Here is a 22,284-nt window from a genome sequence, read left to right as displayed (position 1 = left end):
GCCAACGTTGCCGTGAAAGCCGACCAGGTGGTAAAATCGGCTTCATGATTGCGGAACCATAGGTTTGCCACGTCAGTCAAGTAAAAGACGACATTTGTGAGCTTGGCGCGGTTGTTCCACTTGTTATAAACGCTTACACGGTCATATTCGGCGAGCCGCTAAATATAGCCGGATCGCGCTGCCGGATGACGCCAGAACAGACGATGGCGGGGGGCACGGGAGCAGCAGCCTGGGACGGTCCCGGTTCATCCATTGGAGCAGCTGGTGGTAGCGTGCGGCTGCGGAGTTCCAGGATGTCGAAGAGAAACCCAGCATCTCCACCAAATGCAACGGGTGTGTTCGCCTAGCAGAAGGGTCACTAGTTATAGGTTGTAGCGATAGGCTTCCATAGGTCGGCGCTACATCGTAACGGGGAAGCAAGCACTTCTCGTCGTCTTCTCTGGCACCAGCACACCAGCACCATGCCCACTGCCCAGTGCCTTCAGTACAATATATATATATATATATATATATATATATATATATATATATATATATATATATATATATATATATACTGATAAGATGTTCATTGGCGCTCGTTCAAGGACGCTACGAGTAGGAACGGCGAGAAAGCGTGAGGGGCCATTTCGAAAAACATCAGACGGAAAGGCGTCTATATATATAAATATATATATATATCAAAGATTGGTTGTAATACATTCGCCCTCTCCGTAACGGAATGCATGTGGCGACAACAAACCCACCTCGCGTGCTTTTAAGGATGGTTCGACTGCTGAACAGCAATAAGGTACCCGCCTGATCGACCGGGGTGAGGGGCATGAGACGGGAGATGACGTAACAACACATGGTGAATTTAATAAAATAAAGTCAGGCCAGAGACATCATGGAAAAAAGGATACGCAAACTCAAAGCAGATGTTGTAAAGCGTCGCGGAGACCGTGTGGGTCACATACAACACCAACTCTGACGCGCGTCACAAAGCCCACAACGTGGGAATTTCTAACACTCGCGAAATAATCAAAAAAAGGACGCGGCGCAAATAAAAAATACACGCGACTTTAAACGCGGCAAACACTACAGTAAGGGAACATTTAGAAATGAACACGCGATGAATACGTAAATGAAAGATGAAGTGCGATTAAAAAAGAAGAATCTGGCGGAAAGTTCTGAAAACAGGTTACACGAAGCTTATCTGCGGTGTGCTCGCCGAGATCCCGATCTCAAGAAGCATCGAGCTGCTTGTACCTCGCTGCCGAAGACCTTGACGGACTTGCACCGTCTGTCAATCTATCGGCGAACACGTCGCCCGGAGGGGTTTCAGCCTGCCGACCCACGTGACCAACCGGTCTGGCGAGCTCAAGAAAAATAGGGGCCTTGCCTCCCTACCACCGTGTAAGCGGCGCTGCGGCAGCAATGGCAAGCGCAGTCGCAGCGGCTGTCACATGTTTATATATATATAAATATATATATATATATATATATATATATATATATATATATATATATATATATATATATATATATATATATATGTATATATATATATATATATGTATATATATATATATATATATGTGTGTGTGTGTGTGTGTGTGTGTGTGTGTGTGTGTGTGTGTGTGTGTAGGCGGTTTCTTCAAAGTTCAGCACGCAGAACCCGACGTAACATGTGCAGGAAAGAGACGCCGAACGTTTTGGACGATGTATTTAACGTTTTCGGCTGGTGGACCAGCCGAAAACATACTCTGATGCTGCTGGTCTCTGACGAAGGCTGGTCCACCGGTCGAAAGTGTTAAGGACGTCTGACCAAATAAGTAAATGCGTAATAAGTAATAAGTCGATACGTAACTACGTAACTATATATATATATATATATATATATATATATATATATATATATATATATATATACATGGCAATAACGTGCGCACCTTGCACTGGTGGTGCAAAGCTGGAGTCGACAGCGCAGCTTGTGATCACCTAGCTTTTACGTGAATTGCTGCAACGTCGGGAACAGTGTGTGGCACCCTTTTCACACACTGTTGCACATTGATTAGCACATTGATCACTTGGCCGTGAATGCCGTATACCCGGCTCCATCCGTTAAGCGACGAATGTTCATAAGCGGTATGCGTGGAGCAGCCATCCGTTCTCCCACGTCGTTTAAGCGAGGTGGGTATTCAAAGCCATTCGTAGAGCTAAATAGCGGTAACTTGCCTTTGAGAAGCGAGTCACGGCAAGACTTACACACCTTCATCTCGTTGTGGTCGGTAGCATCGGGGGAGGCTTCGCGAACCACTTGTAAGGACAAACTCCGCTGTTGAAAGTTGCGCACAAGGTTCATGGTAGACAAGTTCACGTCGAACCAAAGTCGGTCATGGATGCGACAGCTGTGCCCAAACTCCGTGCCCAGAAATTCGCGTTGGAATCGGCCGTTCGCACGCCCCATGTCTCAGCGGGCTTGACGCTGGAAGTTTTCGAGCAGTCGCAGGCCGGGATCGCTTTCTCGGCGACTTCGAACGTTCAGGCGCCGACTCTCGCGTTCCCAGGGCTGAAACTAGGGATCCTCGACTCGGCGTCCCCTATTCTAAGCGGCAGCTTCGGCGCGGTGTTCCCGATCAGCTCGGTGGCGATGCGTCGCTTCTCGCTTGACAGTACGGCGCTCCCCTTCCTTCCTCTCTCCTTCTTCCAGACTTCGGTCTTCCCATCGCAGCAGAACGTACGCACTGAGCAGAGGACATGATAGGTGTGCCGCCGCGCCTGCTGTTCCGAGATTTTCTGTGGCGTCACGACTCCACCCTGTGGGCGTGGGGTGGAGGAGGTTACGGGTTTGGTGCTCTCGCAGGTGGTTCGAGCAAAAGCCAGGAGTTTGGCAAGGAACAGCCAGCCATACAAGAGAACCTGGGGCATAGGTGGCATTTGGAAGTGAGTTGGCGCGGCTATCCTTCTACCGCAGTTGTTCTTGCAATGTAAAGGTGCGCGCAAGCTGGCGGCAATTTTCAGCTTGTCGGGCTGCTTCGTACACATGTAAGCACTCGGAAGCGTCATGACGGTATGGATGGAGAGTGTCAATTGTGTGCGAAGGCTAGCGTCCATAGAGGAGGAAGGAAGGCGAAAATTCCATAGTGCTGTGGCGACACACTCCGCGCATATTTCTGCGCACCCTCCATTTTCTTATCATCTGGCCCAGCATAACACAGCTGCACGCTGGACTGCATGTTCCATAAAACAGCGCCACCGCCACGTCACCCGAGGTATGTGTCACCGACGGTGGCTATAAAAACAGGCTGCCTGGGTGAGAAAGCAGGCCTTCTACCTTCCGCTACTGGGACGAACGTAGCGTTGGTATGCCCGTCCGCTGCCATCGTTAGTCGAATAAAGAAGGGTTACGTTTTTATGTTTGGATTCGTCCTTCGGCAGACACGACATCCCACATCTGGTGACCCGGACAACGAACAAGAACGCATCGCCATGGACGAACAAGACGCCCTTGAATCCGGCTGCTGCTTGCTGTTCGTCCTCCCACTTCGGCATACACGTGCCAGGTGCCCAGTTTTCCCGCACGTAAAGCATTGTGCTTGAGAGAACTGGCACTGTGAAGGGGAGTGGGCACCACCACAGCGACCGCAGGTACTGCCCTTTGTCGCGAATTTGTTGACCGCCGCTTCCGCCGACGGTGAGCCAGTCGCACGGGAAATCTCGCCGGCGTCCTTGGCGGCAGCTTCCATTGCCAGCGCTGCCTTCACGGCGTCGTCCAGCGACGGGTCGGGAAGCTCCAGGAGTCGCGTCTGCATGGCGGGGTTGTTGATTCCGCAAACGAAACGGTCCCGGAGCAGCGAGTCCAGTTGGTCCCCGAAGGCGCAGGCACTCGCTAACCCTCGTAGCGCAGCAACGAATTGCCCGAGGGTCTCTCCTTCCCGGGGGCTCCGGTTGTTGAAACGGAAACGCTCCATTAGCGCGGACGGTGCTGGGTTAAAATGCGAGCGCAGTATGGCAAGCAGCTCACCCAGCGTCTTAACGTGCGGCGTGGCTGGCTTCAGAAGGTCGAGCAAGAGGCTGAAGACGCGGGTCCCGCAGCTGGCCAGGAAAATGTCCCGCTGTTTGGCCTCGGGTGTGTCGTTTGCCCGGAAGAACACGTGGACTTGCTCCTCGTAAATTTGCCAGGCGGACCCATCTCCCTCGAACGGCTCGAGCCTTCCGTACAGCGGCATGGCGACAGCAACGGGGGGCGGTGTTTCGCCACTCGCGGCGGCGTGCGACGCTCCCTAGGTACTCGTCGCCAGCTTCGTCGCTAGAGTCACGAGGATCCCATCCTCGTCGCCAGTGTCACGATCCACCCCGGGTCGTGAACAAGGGAGGGCTTCTCAGCGTGGTGGTGCTGAAAGATTACTGACCGGCGAGCTGCCGTGCTCGTCGGTGTTTATTGTGGCTCGGCGACCAATGTTGCCTGCCGAGCTTTAGCAGGCCACCGAGCTTGGCGGGCTAACCAAGATTATGTCCGAGGGGGCGTCACATACTTGCTACAAGCTGAAACTTCTCAACAGACAGCTTCACGCGCAGCAAGAGGTGATCCAGAAGCAAGAGCAACAGCTTCAGGAACGGCACGACCAACCCGATGGTTCCGTGCAGCAGCTTCCTACCGGCTCCGGCGAGGACGTCAGAACCCCGGCAGATGGCATCCCGCACGCTGCCCCGCACGGCGTCTGGCGTGTCGCTGTCAAGCTTCCGCCGTTTCGGGCCGACTCGCCCGAGGTATGTTTCGCCTAAGTCGAGGCCCAGTTCTCCCTCGCGCACATCACACAAGACCGGACCCGCTACAATTATGTCGTCGCCCACCGCGATTCCCGCTACGCCAGCGAGGTCCGGGATATTCTTGCCAACCCACCAACGGCCAACCTTTACGAACAGCTCAAGAAGGAACTCATTCGCCACCTGTCACTCTCGGAAGACCAGAAGGTGCGACAACTTCAGTCCGCAGAACTTGCCGAGCGCAAGCCTTCGCAGCTCCTCCGCCACATGCGTGCTCTCGCGGGCAACATGGAAGTCCAGGATTCCTTACTGCGAGCACTTTGGCTTCAACGACTTCCACCGCACGTCCAGGCAATTCTGCAGGCTCAGCTTACGCTACCTCTCGACCAACTCGCCAGAATCGCTGATTCCGTCATCGACGTCTCTTTGCCGCCGTTGTCACCCACCGTCCAGGCTGTCACCGCACCGCTGAACACCATAGAGCTTGCGTGGCGTATCGACGATATCAACCGACAGCTCAGCTCCATTCAACGACGCCTGGATCAACACTTGCCGACGCGCCACTCGCAAAGCCGTGGCCAGAACACTACCCCGTCGCAGCAGCCTGGTGACGACGACCGGTGTTACTACCATAGACGCTTCGGGGACAGAGCACGGCAATGTCGACCACCCTGCTCCGCTAGAAAACAGGGAAACGCCAACGGCAGCTCGTAGCCACGGCTGCGAGCTGCCGACCAAATTACAAAGCAGCGGTTCCTTGTCGACAGCGGTTCCGACATTTGCTGCTACCCGCGAGCCCACCTTCAAGGTCCCCGTCCTTCTACGTCTTTCGAGCTCAGCGCGGCAAACCGGTCCACTATCAAAACTTACGGCTCGCTCCACCTGCACGTCCAGCTTAAAAACCTACGCCATGACCTTCATTGGAATTTTGTCATCGCCGACGTCACAGAGCCAATCATCGGCTCAGACTTTTTGGCGCACTACAACCTCCTTCCGGACTGCCGCCACGACCGTCTCACCGACGCAACAACGGGACATTCTGCACCAGGACAGCGAACGACTACCCACCAGCGAAGCATCAAAGTACTCAGTGTCGAACATAATTCACCGTACCACGCCATCCTCGCCGAATTTCCCGGTTTGACGCGCCCCAGCGGGTTGCCACGCGACGTGCAGCACACCACCTTGCACTACATCAGGACCACCCCAGGCCCTCCCGTTTTCTGTCGCGCCCGTCGCCTTGCCCGGGACCGCATGCGCATAGCCAAAGCAGAGTTCGAAGCCATGCTCCGGGAGGGCATCGCCCGCCCCTCCGACGGCCCATGGGCCTCGCCACTTCACCTCGTGCCTAAGAAGACCGAAGGCTGGCGGCCCTGTGGGGACTACCGTGCCCTCAACGCCCGCACAATTCCGGACAGGTATCCCGTTCACCACATACAGGACTTCGCCCATTGCATTTGCGGCTGCCACGTTTTTTCCGTGCTAGACTTGGTCAAGGCCTACACGCAGATACCCGTCAATCCGGACGACGTCCCGAAAACTGCAATTATTACTCCTTTCGGCTTGTTCGAGTTTCCCTTCATGAGCTTTGGCCTGAGGAACGCTGGACAAACCTTCGAACGCTTCTTCGACGAAGTCGTCCGCGGCCTCGACTTCTGCTTCGTCTATCTTGACGACATATTGGTCTTTTCCCGCAACACAGACGAACACCAAAGGCACCTTCGTCTACTTTTCCAATGCCTCGATGACCACGGCTTACTCGTCAATGTCCCAAAGAGCACGCTCGGCGCTTCAGTCGTAAAATTCCTCGGCCATGAAGTCTCATCAGAGGGAACTCGACCCTTACCTCAGCGCATCTCAGACATGCAAAATTACACTCAACCAACCACCGCTCAAGACCTTCGCCGTTTCCTCGGCATGCTGAACTTTTACAGGCGTTTCTTGCCACACGCAGCCGACTACCAGGCTCCCCTCCATGATGCCTTGGCTGGTCTACGAGGAAACCAACCCGTCACGTGGACAGCGGCTTTAATGGAACTTTTCGAAAAATGCAAAGCTGATCTTTGCACCACCACACTTCTCTCCCATCCTGTGTTGGACGCTACCTTGGGGCTCTTCACGGACGCCTCTAGCATCGCCGTAGGCGCCGCCCTTATGCAGCACGTAGACAACACCTGGCAACCCTTGGCGTTCTTCTCCGAGAAACTCTCAGCTCGCAAAACGACCCCTTCTGCGGCCAGTCCCACCGACGAAACCACGACCCCTGCGCCGTCGAGTTCGCCAGCTTACTACATAGAACTCCTGGCGATATACGAAGCAGTTCAGCACTTTCGCCACATTTTCGAAGCACAACACTGCACTATCTACACCGACCATAAACCTCTGACCTACGCCTTCTCTCAGCACCGCGACAAACTCCCACCGGTCCAGCAGAACCAGCTCTCGTTCATCGCCCAGTTTACCACCGACATCCAACATGTCAGCGGGAAGGACAACGTGGTCGCCGACGCGCTTTCACGTGTGGCAGCTATTAGCCCTTCGCAGATAACAGCTGATGTCCTCGCCGAGGCTCAGACTACGGACGCTGAACTGCAGGAGCTTCTTAAGGGCGCGTCCTCGCTACAGGTGCAGCAAGTCCCCATACCTGAATCGACAAAGACTACCTACTGCGACATATGAACAGCACGAAGCAGACCTTACGTGCCCCTTTCCCATCGCCGTGGCCTCTTTAACCAGTTACATAATCTCAGCCATCCCAGCATACGCGCCTCTGCACGCCTCGTGGCTGACCGCTATGTCTGGCCCTCCATGCAGCGGGATTGCCGCACCTGGGCGCTGTTGCATCTGGGTCGCAAGCCCCAAGGATAGCGTTGGCCTGGCGGCCTGGGACACAGCTGGAAGCATCCGAAGGTCCTGGCAAAAGATGAGTCGACTGCTAACAGAACAACTTGTTTATTATAGCATCGCAAAAGAGCGGCCGGTCAGGTCGACCGAAGTGGAGAGACGGGAGACTACGTTACTCGACGGAAGAAATCGGAGCCTCTCTCTTGGCGTCCGGGGGCAGCTGCTCTTATACTCTCGGAGTCGAGGGCAAGAAGGAACGGCTCGGGATGAGGCGCACGTGACGGCGACGCACGGACACGTTGAGACGAGAAGTGACGCATCCGCCGGGCCGGCGCCGGTCAGACCTCCTCGCTTCACAGTTGGGGAGCTCCTCTCCCCGGCTGCCGCGCTTTGACAAGCGTGGGCACCAACATGCACACACACACACACGCACACACGAAGACACGTGGCATTGAAACATGCCCGGACGCGCATGGCAGGAGGGTTGCGGCAGCGCTGAACGGGCCAAAATGCCCGCCGCTTTGAACGAAGCCCCGGCGCCCGTTGCATCCGCGCCGGCTATACCGCGCGTCGTAGGCGAAACGTAACAGCGCGCTCCTGCATTCAATGCCAGCGCGCTAAAGTCACCAGGCATGTCACTTCACCACTCGGCGCATTCCCCCAGACCTCTGGTCGGTTTCAACACGTCCACCTTGATATCATAGGGCCCTTGCCTCCAGCTGGACGCTATTGCTACTGCCTCACCGCCATCGATCGGTACACTCGATGGCCTGAGGCATGGCCCCTCGAGGGAGTCACTGCGGAAGGCGTCGTCTCAGCCTTCTTCGCCGGCTGGATTGCCCGCTTCGAGCCCCCTCGCCGCGTCACCACCGACCAAGGACGACAGTTCGAATCGCACCTTTTCCGGCTGCTCGGGCTGACCATCGGGTTCGAACGCTCGCGGACCACCAGCTACCACCCATGCGCCAACGGGATGATCGAACGTTTCCACCGACAGTTCAAATCAGCCATCATGTGCCACCCGGACTCAACCTGGCCTGAAGCCATCCCAGCCGTCACCCTAGGTCTTCGCGCCACCTTCAAGCCCGACATTCAGGCTACACCCGCAGTCAGGCTGCACCCGCAGAGCTCGTCTACGCGGAACCCCTCCGTCTCCAAGGCGAATTTCTCGCTGCACCGCCATCCACCACCGCGACGTCAGATCCCACCGATTTCATCGCCCGGCTCCGACGCACCATCGCTCCCCTCCGCCCGTCACCTGCAGCTCACCGCTGTAAGACCGCCCTCTTCGTCTTCAAGGATCTGGCAACGTGCTCGCACACTTTCCTCCGCGACGACACCGTCCGCCGACCTTTACAGCCACCTTACAGCGGACCCTACCCAGTTCTCCGTCGCGACGACAAAACCTTCACCCTTCGCATTAAACGGAACGCCGTCCGCGTCTCTATCGACCGACACCGATTCCACCGAACCAGGGAATACCAGTACACCCACAGGCGTCCATCAACGACCGCCGACATCGCAGCCTGCTTCTGTCACTACACGCTACAACACTACAAGCCGCTCTCCACTCCGCCGGGGGTTGATATGGCGACACACTCCGCGCATATTTCTGCGCACCCTCCGTTTTCTTATCATCTGGCCCAGCATAACACAGCTGCACGCTGGACTGCATGGTCGATAAAACATAGCGCCACCGCCGCGTCACCCGAGGTATGCGTCACCGACGCTATAAAAACAGGCTGCCTGGCTGAGAAAGACGGTCTTCTACCTTCCGCTACTGGGACGAACGTAGCGTTGGTATGCCCGTCCGCTGCCATCGTTAGTCGAATAAGGAAGGGTTACGTTTTTATGTTGGGATTCGTCCTTCGGCAGACACGACATCCCACAGCGCTTTAGCAGCGGTGTTGTATGCGAACGTTAAAAAACGAAGAACGCGGTCCCATTTACCATGATCAGATGCCGCGTACATCGCGAGCATATCACCGAGAGTGCAGGTAAACCGCTCTGTGAGCCCGTTAGTCTGCGGGTGGTATGCCTTGCTCGTTCGATGAGTAATGTGGCATTCGGAAAGGAGAGCTGCGATGAAAAGAGAGAGAAAGGAGCGACCTCTATCACTAAGAAGTTCTCCAGGTTAGCCATGTCGAAGGATGAAGCGATGTAGGACGAAAGCATCTAGATCCCACACTGTACAATTGCCTAAAGCAGCCGTTTCGACTTAGCTCGCCAAATGGACCACAACAACTGTGATCCACCGATTGCCATCCGGTGTCATTGGAAGTGAGCCGTAGAGGTCAACGCCGACGCGATCGAAGGGTTTGGTTGGGCACGGCACCAGACTCACGTAAAGATGGTAGTTTGCGGTTTTGACACGCAGGGAAGCACCGAATACAGCACGGGATATATGGATTGTCAATGATTCAGAGAGATAGGTGACACGAGGAGTGATCCAGGCGTCACGGCGTTGTTCAGTGTCAATTGAGTCAACATCGAGAGATGACATGGAGTGTGTGCAAGTGGTTCCGCAGGCCAAATCTGGAGGAAGAGGAGAACGGCACAGGGCGTTTGCGTCAGAGTGCTTGCCTCCGCAACGGTATATGACTCGAATATCATACTCCTGGATTCGGGGAGTCCAGCGCGCGAAGCGGCCAGATGGATCTTCCAACGTGGCGAGCCAGCAAAGAGTGCGGTGATCCGTTACTAGGTCGAATGGGCGGCCGTATAATTATGGGCGGAACTTGCCAAGCGCCCATACAAGAGACAAGCACTCTTGTTCAGTTACGCTTTAATTGACCTCTGATTTTGCCAGCGTGCTACTTACATAGGTGACGACGTATCCGGAGTACCCGGGTTTTCGCTACGCGAGGAGGGCGCCAACACTGACCCCGCTGGCGTCTGTATAGCTTGAGTTGCAGTTGTCGGGTCGAAATGGCTAAGAATAGGTGAAAAGGTAAGAAGACGATGCAGCGTAGCGAACGCGATGTCGTATGCAGGGGACCAGCAGGAGAGGTCCGTGCCAGCGCGTACGAGCTGGGTAAAGGGCAGCATGATTGATGCGAGATTGCGAACAAAGCGCCAGAAATAAAGCAAAGGTCCACAAATCAGCGAATTTCTTTGATGTTCGTGGGCTGCTGGAACTCAGCGACTGCATAAAGATTCGCAGTGTCGGGTATAACGCCGTGGTTGGACACGGTATGGCCCAAAATGGTCAGTAGCTGCGCAGCGAAGGGGCACTTTTCGGGCTCGAGTTGCAGGCCAGCGTTGGTTAGACACATAAAAACAAGTATAAGTCGAAGTAAAAGAGTAGTAAAATCAGGAGAGAAAAACCACGCTATCGTCGAGGTAGTATACCTACATATATACCACTTGAGGCCGTGCAGCGTATCATCTATGAGTCGTTCAAACGTGGCATTCGAGTTGCAAAGTCCAAAGGGCATCATGTTGAATTCATATAGGCTGTCATGCGTAATAAATGTATTTTCCAGGCGATCGGCTTCAGTCATCGGGACTTTCCAGTAGCCAGAACGCAAGTGTAGGGACGAACATAATTCTGCTCCTTCGAGGCTGTCAAGGGCGTCGTCGAGGTGCGCCAAAGGATACATGTCCTTGCGCGTCCCCTTGTTTATTTGATGGTAGTCAACGAAAAAGCGAACAGACCCGTCCTTCTTGCGAGTGAGAATGACAGGAGATGCACAGGGATTGTGGAATGATGGAATAACGCCACAGTGTAGGGCGTATCTTCCATTTGGTCATTAAGGACGCGATGCTGTTCAGAAGAGACGCGGTATGCTCTTTGACAAAACGGCTGGTGAAAACCGGTGTCAATGTAGTGCTGCACTTTCGCCGTTCGGTCCAGTTGCGGTTGGGGAACATGCAACGAGTTTCTAAGGTAGTTCAGAAGTTCAAACTAGGAGTATTTCGCAGGGGTTAGGTTATTGGGCGAGAACATATCGAGAACATATCACTCGATGACTCTTCAAGCGTTGAAAGGGCGCGTATTTCGTAGGAGTCAATATGGCAAGATTCGTCTGGAACGGTAACAGAGAACGAAGGTGCTCTACGCGCTCGAGACATTCACCTACAAGCAACGTAACAGACGCAGAAAGTGCATTGTGCATAAAATATTGCTGAGGCTGGCGGTGATGTCAAGCTATGCAAAATGCAGTGAAACAGCTTTGCTACTCATAAAGATGTCATGAAGATGTCAAGAAGACCGTAGCATCGCTGACGACACCGCAGAAGACCGGGACAAGGGTAAGTACCGGACTCTATCAAGGATATAGGAAAGGTATTACGGGCCGCGCCTGACCGCCGACGTCCCCCGTTATGGCAAGACATGACAAGACTGTCAGCGACGCAAGAAACCACCGACAAGGCCAGCGCGATTACTGCAGCCGATTAAGCCTCTTTGCTGACCATTCCAGCAGATCAGGATGGATTTGCAGGGACCCTTTTCGGCGTCAACATCCGGAAATAAGTGGATCGTCGTGGCGACGGTCTACCTCACCCGCTTCGCTGAGACTAAAGCTCTGCCGAAAGGTAGCGCAGCCCAAGTGGCGAAATTCATCGAGAGCACCCTGCTGTGACATGGTGCCCCACAAGTCCTCATCACCGACCGAGAAACGGCCTTTACAGCACAGCTCGCCCAAGCCATTCTGCAATAGAGCCAGGCATGCCACAGGAGGACTACTGCCTACCACCCACAGACGAATGGCCTTACGGAGCGCCTGAACAATGTACGTCGATTCGAGCACAAGACGTGGATGCGCTCCTGCCATACGTAACCTCAGCTTACAACACGGTGGTGGAAGAAACAGCACAGATCACGCCGTTCAAGCTGCTTTACGGCAGGAGCCCTACGAGGACTCTCGACGCCATGTTGCTGCACGTGACTGACGAAGAAAATGTCGATATCGCCGCCTATCTCCAGCACGCCGATGATGCTCGATAGCTCACCCGCCTGCTCATCAAGAACCAGCAGAGGACGGACAACCGGCTATTTCTATCTTCGACGAAGCTACGTGGATTACCAGCCCGGCGACCGTCTTTGCGTTTGGACTCCGATACGGTGACGATGACTTAGCGAGAAGCTTTTACGCCGCTATTTCGGACCCTACAAGATCATCCGACGCACTGGCGCACTCGACTATGAGGTCGTGCCACACGCCATTTCATTATCACAGCGCCCACGCTCACGACCTGAAGTTGTGCGACTTGAGCCATTCTACCAGCGCTAAAAAACTTTGGGACTTTGCATCGCTGAGCTTGCGACTTTCTTTGGACTTTGTTACTTTGGACTTTGTTCCGTTTTTGTTACTTTTGTTAGTATGTGTGCTTTTGTATTTCGTTCTTCTTTTATGTTTACAGCATCGGGACGATGCTTTTTAAGAGGGGGGTATGGATATGTGCACTTGTTTATCGAATGACCGCGTTTCATCGTCTAACAAATGTTATCGCTAAGCGCAGGATGTGCCTGCATGTATCGGAAGTTTCTGGAATGTTATCGATGGTTCTATCCCCTGTCTGTTGTCGCCGAATCTTCTGAAATCTCATAGCATGTATGCGCGACGCGAACGGCGTAGAACTTTCTGGAAGACACGCGGGCACCAGCGATTACCCTGGAACGCTCGATGGCTCATGTACAAAAGCTGACGCGCTTCACCCGCTAATGAGATTTTCGACGATCGCCAACTGTGTTCACCGGTATCGTTGTTCTTTAAGTGTGAGGGCACAGATTCGCCCAATAAAACGCTAGTTGCGTCAATCACAGTTTTGCTGCCTTCTTCACCGTCACTACTATGTGACAACATACAGGTTGTCGAACATAATTTGAGCCAACGTTGTAAAAATGAAAAGTATTTCGGACGCCAGTCGAACTGAATGCATAATGTTGGCACAGGCCTACAGTTATTCAGGGTATTTTTTATTATCCCCTTAACGGAAAAGTTAGGTTTAAGTAATATACTTTTTAAGTATTGGCTGCAGACCCCAAGTGTGACATGCAATGTGGTAGAGCATCTTGGGAAACATCTCAATAAATTGTTTCCAACACAACATATCTCACGTGGTCCTTTCTTCCGCGTTCCAAAGAAAGCCCGCGAAATATGAAAAGATACGATGTGACGGTGCGATTCTGCACTGTTATTGTACTGTTCTCAAGCGTGAGATGGATGAACAAGGCCGGCTGCAGAGAGGCTGGCCCGCGAAAGGGCGTTATGTCTGGTGCCGGTATCTGGGCATGCGGTGTTTGTCGCATGGCGGCGCGAATGCGTGCTGCTGGCCGAGCGTTGCCGAAGCGATAAAGCGTCTAAAGGCACGTCTTCACTTGCGGAAATAAGCGCGCGCTAGGCGCTTTCGCGGCAAGAATTCTCTAGAATAGCAGCTTGGCCTTGTTGGTTTTCCATCCTGGTGTTAACGGCGCAAAACGTAGACGGGACACGAGACGAGAAGACTGCACCACAAGTGCTGCCGAAATAAGCGCGCTGCCTTGCGCACGCTTATTTCCTCAAGTGAGGACTTACTATGTACTATCAGCCAAAAGAGTAACCGGAACGCGGCGTAGGCGGCCGGAGCGGCTGCGGGGCCACACCGGGGCGCTGCTATCTGGCTCAGCGCGCTGACGACGAGAGTGCACACGTGACGCCAAACTTCGTTCTCACTATAGTGCACTAGAATAATGTCCTAGTGGCGCGAGCAAGAGGGAGGGACAATGCCCCGGCTGAAGCAAATGCCAGTAGCCGCCGTCGGTGGCGCTGCTGTGCTTTTTTCTAGCTGCTGGCGCGCGGTCGAGCCGGCTCAGACACCATCAGACACGCTCTGCGGCTGTTTGCTCCGTGTGTTTTCCGAGCCGTGTTACGTTCAACGTGGCCATGCTTGTGAAAAACAGTGGATGATTTGAAAAGAGAAGGCGTATCCCTGCATCTACTGCAGCACAGGAGGTTCGATGCCAAAAAGAAAGACGGACACCCATTGTTACGCTCCGCGCTGCCACAGCGATTATCAGGGGGCTCCGAAAGCGTCATTGTTCGCCGCACCAAGAGAAAATGAACTTCGGAAGAAATGGGAGAGCGCAATCTGCTAACAGTAGACAAGCATCTCGCTGAATCTTCAGCGGTATTTCATTAAAACTTCTTTCTCGGCGAGTTGGTGCGTACTTGACATAAAAATTGCGTGCTTGTGTCTCGTGCTTGTTACTTTGTGGTTGCATGTGTTTGCGATGTTACAATTTTTTTATGTTCAGAAGTATGTGAGCGCCACTTTGAACCTCGATACATTTGGAGGGATTACGTCCACATCATCAATAGCACCGAAATGAGACTTCCACGTGGGAAGCTGTCGCTGGCGCCTGGCGCGGTGCCTATCCTCCTGCCCGACTGTACGTCCTACCTTTCTGTCGCACCTGTTGAAGAGAGGCTAGAAAGGAAGAGGCCAGCATCAGAAAGTGCACCGATGGTAAGCACGAAGCCACATAAGAGCGCACGGACCGCACAGAATGAAGAAAGAGCGGGAGATTGTCAGCTCCGCCAACCACTTCGCGAGATCCTGGTCGAGGCTGCGTAAGATGAAAACGGACAGTTTACGGAGAATGAACTATTCCCAATTAGCTCGCTCCAAGTAGTGAATGTTCCCTCAAGCTCTGGTGCCACTTGCAGTGACTAAACCGTAGTTTTCGCGACAACGTAGGTACAACAGCAAGAAAGGCTCGAGATATTGCATGAAAAAGTTCTGCATTTCAGTGGGCATGAAGACGAAGTCTCTGCTCAACTGTACTTTAGAGGTGCGCTGTGCCAAGACATAGTTGTACGCTCCCTTGCCGCTGCGAACCATTTGCTACAAGACTCTGAGAGCCGCATCATCTGCCAAGGAATAATGCCTGAAATTGACTTTCATGACCTTTCACATGTTTTAACTCGAGGTTGCAGCCTGCTGCTGTGGTATTTGGGACTCCAGCATCCGTGACAGCCGCCTAATTTTCTATATCGCTGGTTGTGGCGAGAAAGTGCATTTTAAAGACATGCTATGACGCCTGCCTGAACTTACTACTGATCACAAAATGGGCAGCAGCAAATTTGAGGCTTGCAGAGTTTACCATATGAAAGACAACGGTGGTTTGTCATATCCTGCTTCCCCTCTGTACAAGTTTATGATCAACTTGGACAAAGACTTCATAGTTTGTTTTAGTCTTCTTGAGTTGCACGCAGACAGTGTTTAAGGTGTTTTAGATGCTGTTAAAGCCAGGCTGCAGCATCAACTTAGCTGCCCTGATCACTTCGAATCCATCACAGCAGAACTCACTGCTTTCTACATCACAACCAGGCTACATTTCTTCACAAAAAGCGTGAATAAGTGCAATGAAAGAAGGCGCCAGGCATCAAAATATATTAAGCTCAGTTGATGTTCCTAGGACTCCATGCTACAAGGTGTTTTTGGTCATGTGTTTTAACAGTAATAGTTACTTATAATGGGATTAGATGCTCGGTGTCTAGGGAAGGTACACTTTAGGGTCCCTTTATAGCTGTGCTATTTTCATTGTGAATAAATAAAAAGAAACACTAACCTGGATTTGTTTTCGAGCGTCACTCTGACAGTATGTGCTGAAGATGCGGCGGATTTCTTAGGAGCCATAATTTCGGGAAAACTGGTGAGTCTGTATGTGCGCAATCGCATAGTCAAAAATGAATTCATTCCGGGGTTTAATGTAAAAACGCCCTAAGATCTAATTATTAGGGACGCAGTAAAGGGGGGGAGGGACACAGGAATAATTTCGACCAACTGGGGTTTTATAACCGGCAACACGGGCATGTTTGCATTTTGCCACCATGAAAGTGCAGCCAAAGAGACCATTATTTTTATCCTACGCCCTCGGGGTTAGCAGCGCAACACCGAAGTCGCTACGCACTTTCCTGTCATTCGCGATAAGCACGCGATTTAAACGGAGTGATAAATATAGCTCCATAGAAGCAAGGCAGGCCCAGATATATTGGGTCTTGAGCAGTAGATGAGCAACAAGAAGCTCGGTGAATTGCCAGCTGACACAGGCGATAGGACGAGCGCAATGAAAGCGCCGGACTGTGCGAGAATACGCTAGCAGACGACATTGTCGATACTAGTCTCGATGTGGCCTTCAAAATCTTCCTTTACACAATACTTTGTTAAATAGAATCATTTTCTGTTATAATGAAAGAACTATATCCGTGAAAAACGCTTAATAATTAAAGACGGACCGCCTCAAAAGCAGCGAATATGAGAGCACCTGGTCTGCTAGAAAAGGTCGCAGTGGCGACACCTGGTGGCGTCAACGAAAAGAGGCACGCGCGCCCCTTTCCGGTCGTGTCACTAGGACATTATTCTAGTACACTATAGTTCTCACCATGGAGGAAGGAAACTCAGGAGAAGCCCTGACGTCATTCTTTGTGAAGCTAAAGTGAAGCCGGAAGTTGGCGTTGCTCGTGGCGTTGCTCCGCCTCTCGTGCCAGCTCTCCTCTCTTGTTTACCTTTTCCGCGAAACCACGCCGCGCTGCGAGCAACCGCGCTGCTCGGATGCGCGCGCTCTGCAGCAATACTAAACAAGATCACGTAATCGCGATGTCTCAATGCATTACCGTTGCCGAAGTCATGTTGAAAGAAGTTTATAATGAACTTCGCAAATTGGGCCGTGAGGTCGAATCGGCATGCTTTTACCGGCTTTTATGAAAATCAACATGCTTTATCAGGCAAGCCAAATGAGCTATTCTCATCAACCGCGGCTACCAGCCGCTGCCCAGTTCTTGCGTGATTTTAAAAAAGGTCACCTTTATCGCTGACTTCTACTTGTCTTTCTCTGCTTGGACTTCCTGGGGCGCTCAGACGATCTTGCGAGCTAGACGTCTGGCGATACGAAAAAAATGTACGCATTCTCACTCCACTGCAAGAACGCACTGGAGACACGTACGTACGACACACGGATCCATTCCGAGTTTATGAGCACAAATACATTCTCGCTTGAGGAATCGTCGTGCTTTATTGAACAAAGTTCGGGTGGCCGCGCATCACTACGACAGCGCGCCGGCGAGGAGGCAGAACGTCATTTCTGACTTCGCGTTTAAATTGATTTACTGCGGCCTGAGGTGCCTTCTTACCACGGTAAGTGAAACATTACGTAACCAAAGTTTTGAGATAGCCGGCGCAAGGTTCAGAACAGTACGCGCGTACAACCGACCGACGTGCGACCACGGAACAGCCGTTTGATGTGTTCGCAGACGTACGTACACGGTCGTCCACTTCCAATTTGAACACGGCTCCGGGCGGCCGGCGAGGCCGGCGCTCCGCGGAGCGCCGCTCGTGGGCGCCGGGGTAACTAACGCGCCGGCGCACTGGCAGCCACAAGCGTGGCCTTAGCCGCGTCGTCTGCTACAGCGCGCCAGCACACACTAGACGACGCGGCTGAGGCCAGACCTGTGGCTGCCAGTACGCCGGCGCGTTAGTTACCCCGGCGCCCACGAGCGGCGTTCCGCGGAGCGCCGGCTTCGCCGGCTGCCCGGAGCCGTGTTCAAATTGGAAGTGGACGACCGTGTACGTTCGGTGGAGCCTTGCCGGCTCTTGCAGCGCATCCGCTAACCTTCACTTCCCTGCGCTTCTCGCGCGCACAGATAAGATACGCCCGCGGTAGGAAGGATTCGTTCCTCAAGTCAAAGCAGCCGCTTCTTTCACATCTTCCAGGATGAAGCGTCGGCTGGCAGGCGCACGGTGCCGAGGGCAGCAAAATGCATATATTCGGCGTAACGCTCTATCAGCACGTGTATTGAGGTACACCTGTGCCGGTGTGCATGAACCTCGAACGCACTCTGCTTAAAGGTCTTCGTGCTGTCGCAAGTACTGCAAGGAACAAGCAACAGTTAAGCAACATGTGTTTTAACATGCACAAAAGCAAGTTGCTACTGAACACGAACTATGTATTCATAACGTACGTCTACGTGCCGCAAATGCACCATATGCGCTGTCAAAAGCTGGAATCACTGGCCTGCAAGGCGTTCATTGTACAGATTCTGAAACGCATCGGTTTCAGCCTGCGATGGCACGTTAGCATGATTCCGTCAAAAAAGCAATATTTCCCACGGATATTCCTTCGTCCGTTGCCATTGCCGTGGCACGGTACATTGCGTACAGCGTTGCGTGCGCGTTCATTTAACGAACTTTCGTTCTTCCTGCCCCACCTGGCCACAGCAACATCCGGGAGAGCACGGTGCAGATAACGCAGTGCAACAAAACACGGAGACCAACGCAAACCTGCCCGCACGGCGCCTTTGCCACGGTACGAAGCCTACGGGGCAACACATGTGAGCGCACAGAACCAAAACAAAGCCGCCATTGTGGCCTGAAAAGCGTGGCCGCTACGGCAATGAAATCAAAAATGAGCAAAAAAGAGGAGAACCTATACGTCATTTCCTCCACACTTTTGTCCTAGCGCGCGGAAGGGGTAGGGCACGGAGGAAGGAAACTAAGGAGAGGCCCTGACGTCACTCTTTGTGAAGCAAAAGTGAAGCCGGAATTTGGCGTTGCTCATGGCGATGCTCCGCCTCTTGGGCCACCCTCCTCTCTTGTTTACATCTTTCGCGAAACCACGCCGCGCTGCGCGTGGTGTCGCGCGCGGAGCGTGCGCGCTCGCGCAACATCTGGCAGAGCACGGTGCAGGTAACACAGCGCAACAAGACACGGTGACTAACGCAAACCCGCCCACTCAGCGCCTTTGCCACGGCCCGAAACCTACCAGAGCAACACGTGTGAGCGCTCAAAACCATAACAACGGCGCCATTGTGGCCCAAATGGCGTGGCCACAAAAAAAAAAAAAAAAGCAGCAAGAAAATGAGAGCCTATACGTCATTTCCGCCACACTTTTCTCCTAGCGCGCGGAGGGGGTAGGGCCTCTCCTTAGTTTCCTTCCTCCGTGGGGTAGGGCCTCTCCTCACTCTCCTTCCTCCATGGCTCTCACTCTCACGCGGGCCTCATCACGCTTCATAAATGTCTAGTGCACCGTTCGGTTGCTCTGCTGTTGATGGTCGCGGCAAAGGGGACCGTGCATCGTCGGTAGTCCAGCACATGGCGCTGTCATGCAGTAGCGGATAGAGTTACTGTATATGCTACCACAGGTAGCATATACAGTAACTCTAGTAGCGGGTAGAGTCACTGGAAAGAATTTCAGAGTGTTGGAAGAGCTTGATACTCGGTAAGACATCGGGTTGAGTGCTTACTGAAGTACAAATACTTTGTGCACGGAGATAATGGTTGCTCATAACGAAAATAAAATGTTATTTTGTGCGAAGTAATGCAGCCGGTAGCTGTTTTGCACGCCGATCGTGTTTACCGCTGGAACTATGCTACGATTGTGGGCAGCAGCTCAGCGCTGCTATCGGGAGCTTATGCACGCGTTTTCTTTCCCCCTTCCGCGGAGCAAGCTACGAAGGAAACATTTCGTCATTTCGAGCCGGAATGAGGCAAGCTTGTGCTTTTGGGCATGAACATCGTGGACCGCCGTCGGCTTCTATTAAATGATTCCAAGCAGGACGAAACTAACATCTGACAGTGTCACAGGCACGTACGTTCATTGTATAATTTCACAAGCTAAATCGGATACATTTAATTTGGTTTGTAAACTGATACCGCGCGTTCTCGATTCTGCCGGGCGACTTCTTCCGCCGTATACGCACGACACACTGCGACTGCCGTGTGCGCACCGGTGTTTGGCCGTGATCGTAAGACGATCTGTGCGCAGCAGGTGTAAAAACCAACTTCAATCACCATTTTGCGCACTAAATTTTGTGGAAGGCCAATATGAGCCATTTGCGTAATTGCAGCAACGTATGTGTACTTCTGTACACTGATAATGAGCGAGAGTTTGCTACATTGCGATTTATGAACGCGGCTGTCTAGTGGGTTCATGAGCGGCTACTCTTCTCAACTTATTTATGACTGCTTTCTTAGACTGCCAAGATTTGCTGCCTGTGTAAAAAAAAAAGAAGCAGGAACGCCTGCTGGTGACGCAGCACTTTTTTTTTCTAAGTTATATAGGCGATACATAAAATTCTTGTGCTTTTAGAGCGGTTTATGTAACATGCATAGTGACAGAGTGAAACTAAAGCTACTGGGTGTTCTGTTGTTTTGTATTTCTTGTTGTGCATCAAGCACAACATTATTTGGGTATGCACCGTAGCATTTCAACATAAAACATGATATGTATGCTGACTTCAGTTCATTGCATGTGCTCGGCTTACAAGCTCAAAATTTGAAGCATGTGTAGCGAATATCACCTGGCCATTGGTTTCAAGCTGGAAATGCGTATGTATAAATGAGCAAAGGATAAGTGCAAAAAAGGAAGTATCATGGGCCTCGCATTGACCATGTTTTTATTGACTGCGATCGTCACGATCTGCTAAAAACAAGTGCCATATGGGTCGAGTGACTCGAGGCGAGAGCGCACTCACGTGCGCGGAGAAATCATGCGAGTACCTGGTTCACGTGAGGACGCGGAATTCTCGCGCGACAAGTGTGCCTTCGCGTGCCACGAGCACGGAATAACCACGTGTGTTGAGCAACAAACCCGTAAACGTGTGCCCGCATCAAGCCTGCAAGACGCGAACGATCCGCGCAATGAACTTCTATTTTCGTAGCATCGCTAACACCGCGTGCACTCCGCTTAAATATCTTTTAAAACAGTGCCGAAAAGCACAATCAAGGTGACCTCGCAGACGCGGGTGTTTTTTGTAGGCTCGAAGTTCTCCCGGCCGATTCTGTTTAACCACGCAGAACGACGGTATCGGTCATTTTTCCCGGTCGCAATCTAGAAAAATGTCTTTCCAGACTCAGTTTAGTTGCTGCATCAGAAGGCGCAGCAGCCAGGCATGATTTCCTTGCAGTCAAATGCGAGCGCGACAATCGAAACACAAAAAACGTAGGGAACCTGCGCTGCCTGCGCTCTAACTCAGCAGGCCCGCCCGGCGCTTGGAAGGTATATGGCACCCCAAAGTCACGTGGTACGGTTCGGCCAATGAACGCGTCGGCGGCGCGGGGAAAACGCATGCGGTATTCCGAAATTTTTTCCAGTGACTCTAGTAGCGGGCGGCCGCAGGACATCAAACCGCGGCTCTGAGGAGGAACAAATACCCGTTCTGATTGTCGTTTTGCTTATATTCACCTTATCTTTCATTTTAGTGCATGTCGCCGTCGTCCACCGCCGCTCGATTTTATGCAAAATGCACACTCTCAAGTTCAACAAATGGCCAGAGAGGGCGAAAAAATCGACCGCGCGGCGCTGCTAACAGAACCAGCATAGTAGAATCACTTCGGGATGCTTACGTTAGTTCGAATATTTCCCGCTAGAGGCGCCGTAATAAACGCAATTTTATTTTACAAACTTTCTCTTACAATTACCGAAGTATCTTTATTACATAAAAAAGAGGGCAAAATTATCATTGCTAATTTGATATTGCACGATTTATTAATAAGTATATTGCTTCTTTGTCACTATATATGCAAATGGCGTTCAGCATCATCGATCTTTCACGTGACCTCTGGCGTGGATTTAAAATTTTTACTGGTATTTTCGAGTGCGCGGCCGCACGGATTCATTCGTTCGTACACTTAAGGCCCGTTTATAATCCGACGTTATCGGCGCGCGGGCGAGCGTCGTTCACGGTCAGTCACGCTACGTCGGTTGCG

General features: G+C 52.4%; 1 protein-coding gene across 1 annotated transcript; it reads left to right on the top strand.

Annotated features, from left to right (window-relative positions):
• The first annotated feature begins 2,739 nt into the window (after positions 1 to 2,739).
• LOC140216640 (uncharacterized) lies at positions 2,740 to 12,981 on the top strand. The gene is made up of 6 exons (XM_072287020.1): positions 2,740 to 2,925; positions 4,561 to 4,752; positions 4,909 to 5,405; positions 5,589 to 7,374; positions 8,258 to 8,866; positions 12,961 to 12,981. The coding sequence occupies exons 1-6, from the start codon at positions 2,740 to 2,742 to the stop codon at positions 12,979 to 12,981; spliced, it is 3,291 nt and encodes a 1,096-aa protein (XP_072143121.1).
• Positions 12,982 to 22,284: the final 9,303 nt, after the last annotated feature.

Source organism: Dermacentor andersoni, chromosome 3 (genome assembly GCF_023375885.2).
Source record: "Dermacentor andersoni chromosome 3, qqDerAnde1_hic_scaffold, whole genome shotgun sequence".
Taxonomy (NCBI): Eukaryota; Metazoa; Arthropoda; class Arachnida; order Ixodida; family Ixodidae; genus Dermacentor; species Dermacentor andersoni.
This window is presented reverse-complemented; position numbering and strand designations above follow the sequence as displayed.

What these genes read in the sequence shown, in the direction of transcription:
- LOC140216640 (XM_072287020.1), top strand. Translation starts at nt 2,740, where the DNA reads ATGATAGGTGTGCCGCCGCGCCTGCTGTTCCGAGATTTTCTGTGGCGT. An exon ending in AGGGCGCGTCCTCGCTACAG is followed by an intron (nt 7,375 to 8,257) that starts GTGCAGCAAGTC and finishes GCATTCCCCCAG; the next exon opens with ACCTCTGGTCGGTTTCAACA. An exon ending in GTCACCTGCAGCTCACCGCT is followed by an intron (nt 8,867 to 12,960) that starts GTAAGACCGCCC and finishes TTATGTTTACAG; the next exon opens with CATCGGGACGATGCTTTTTA.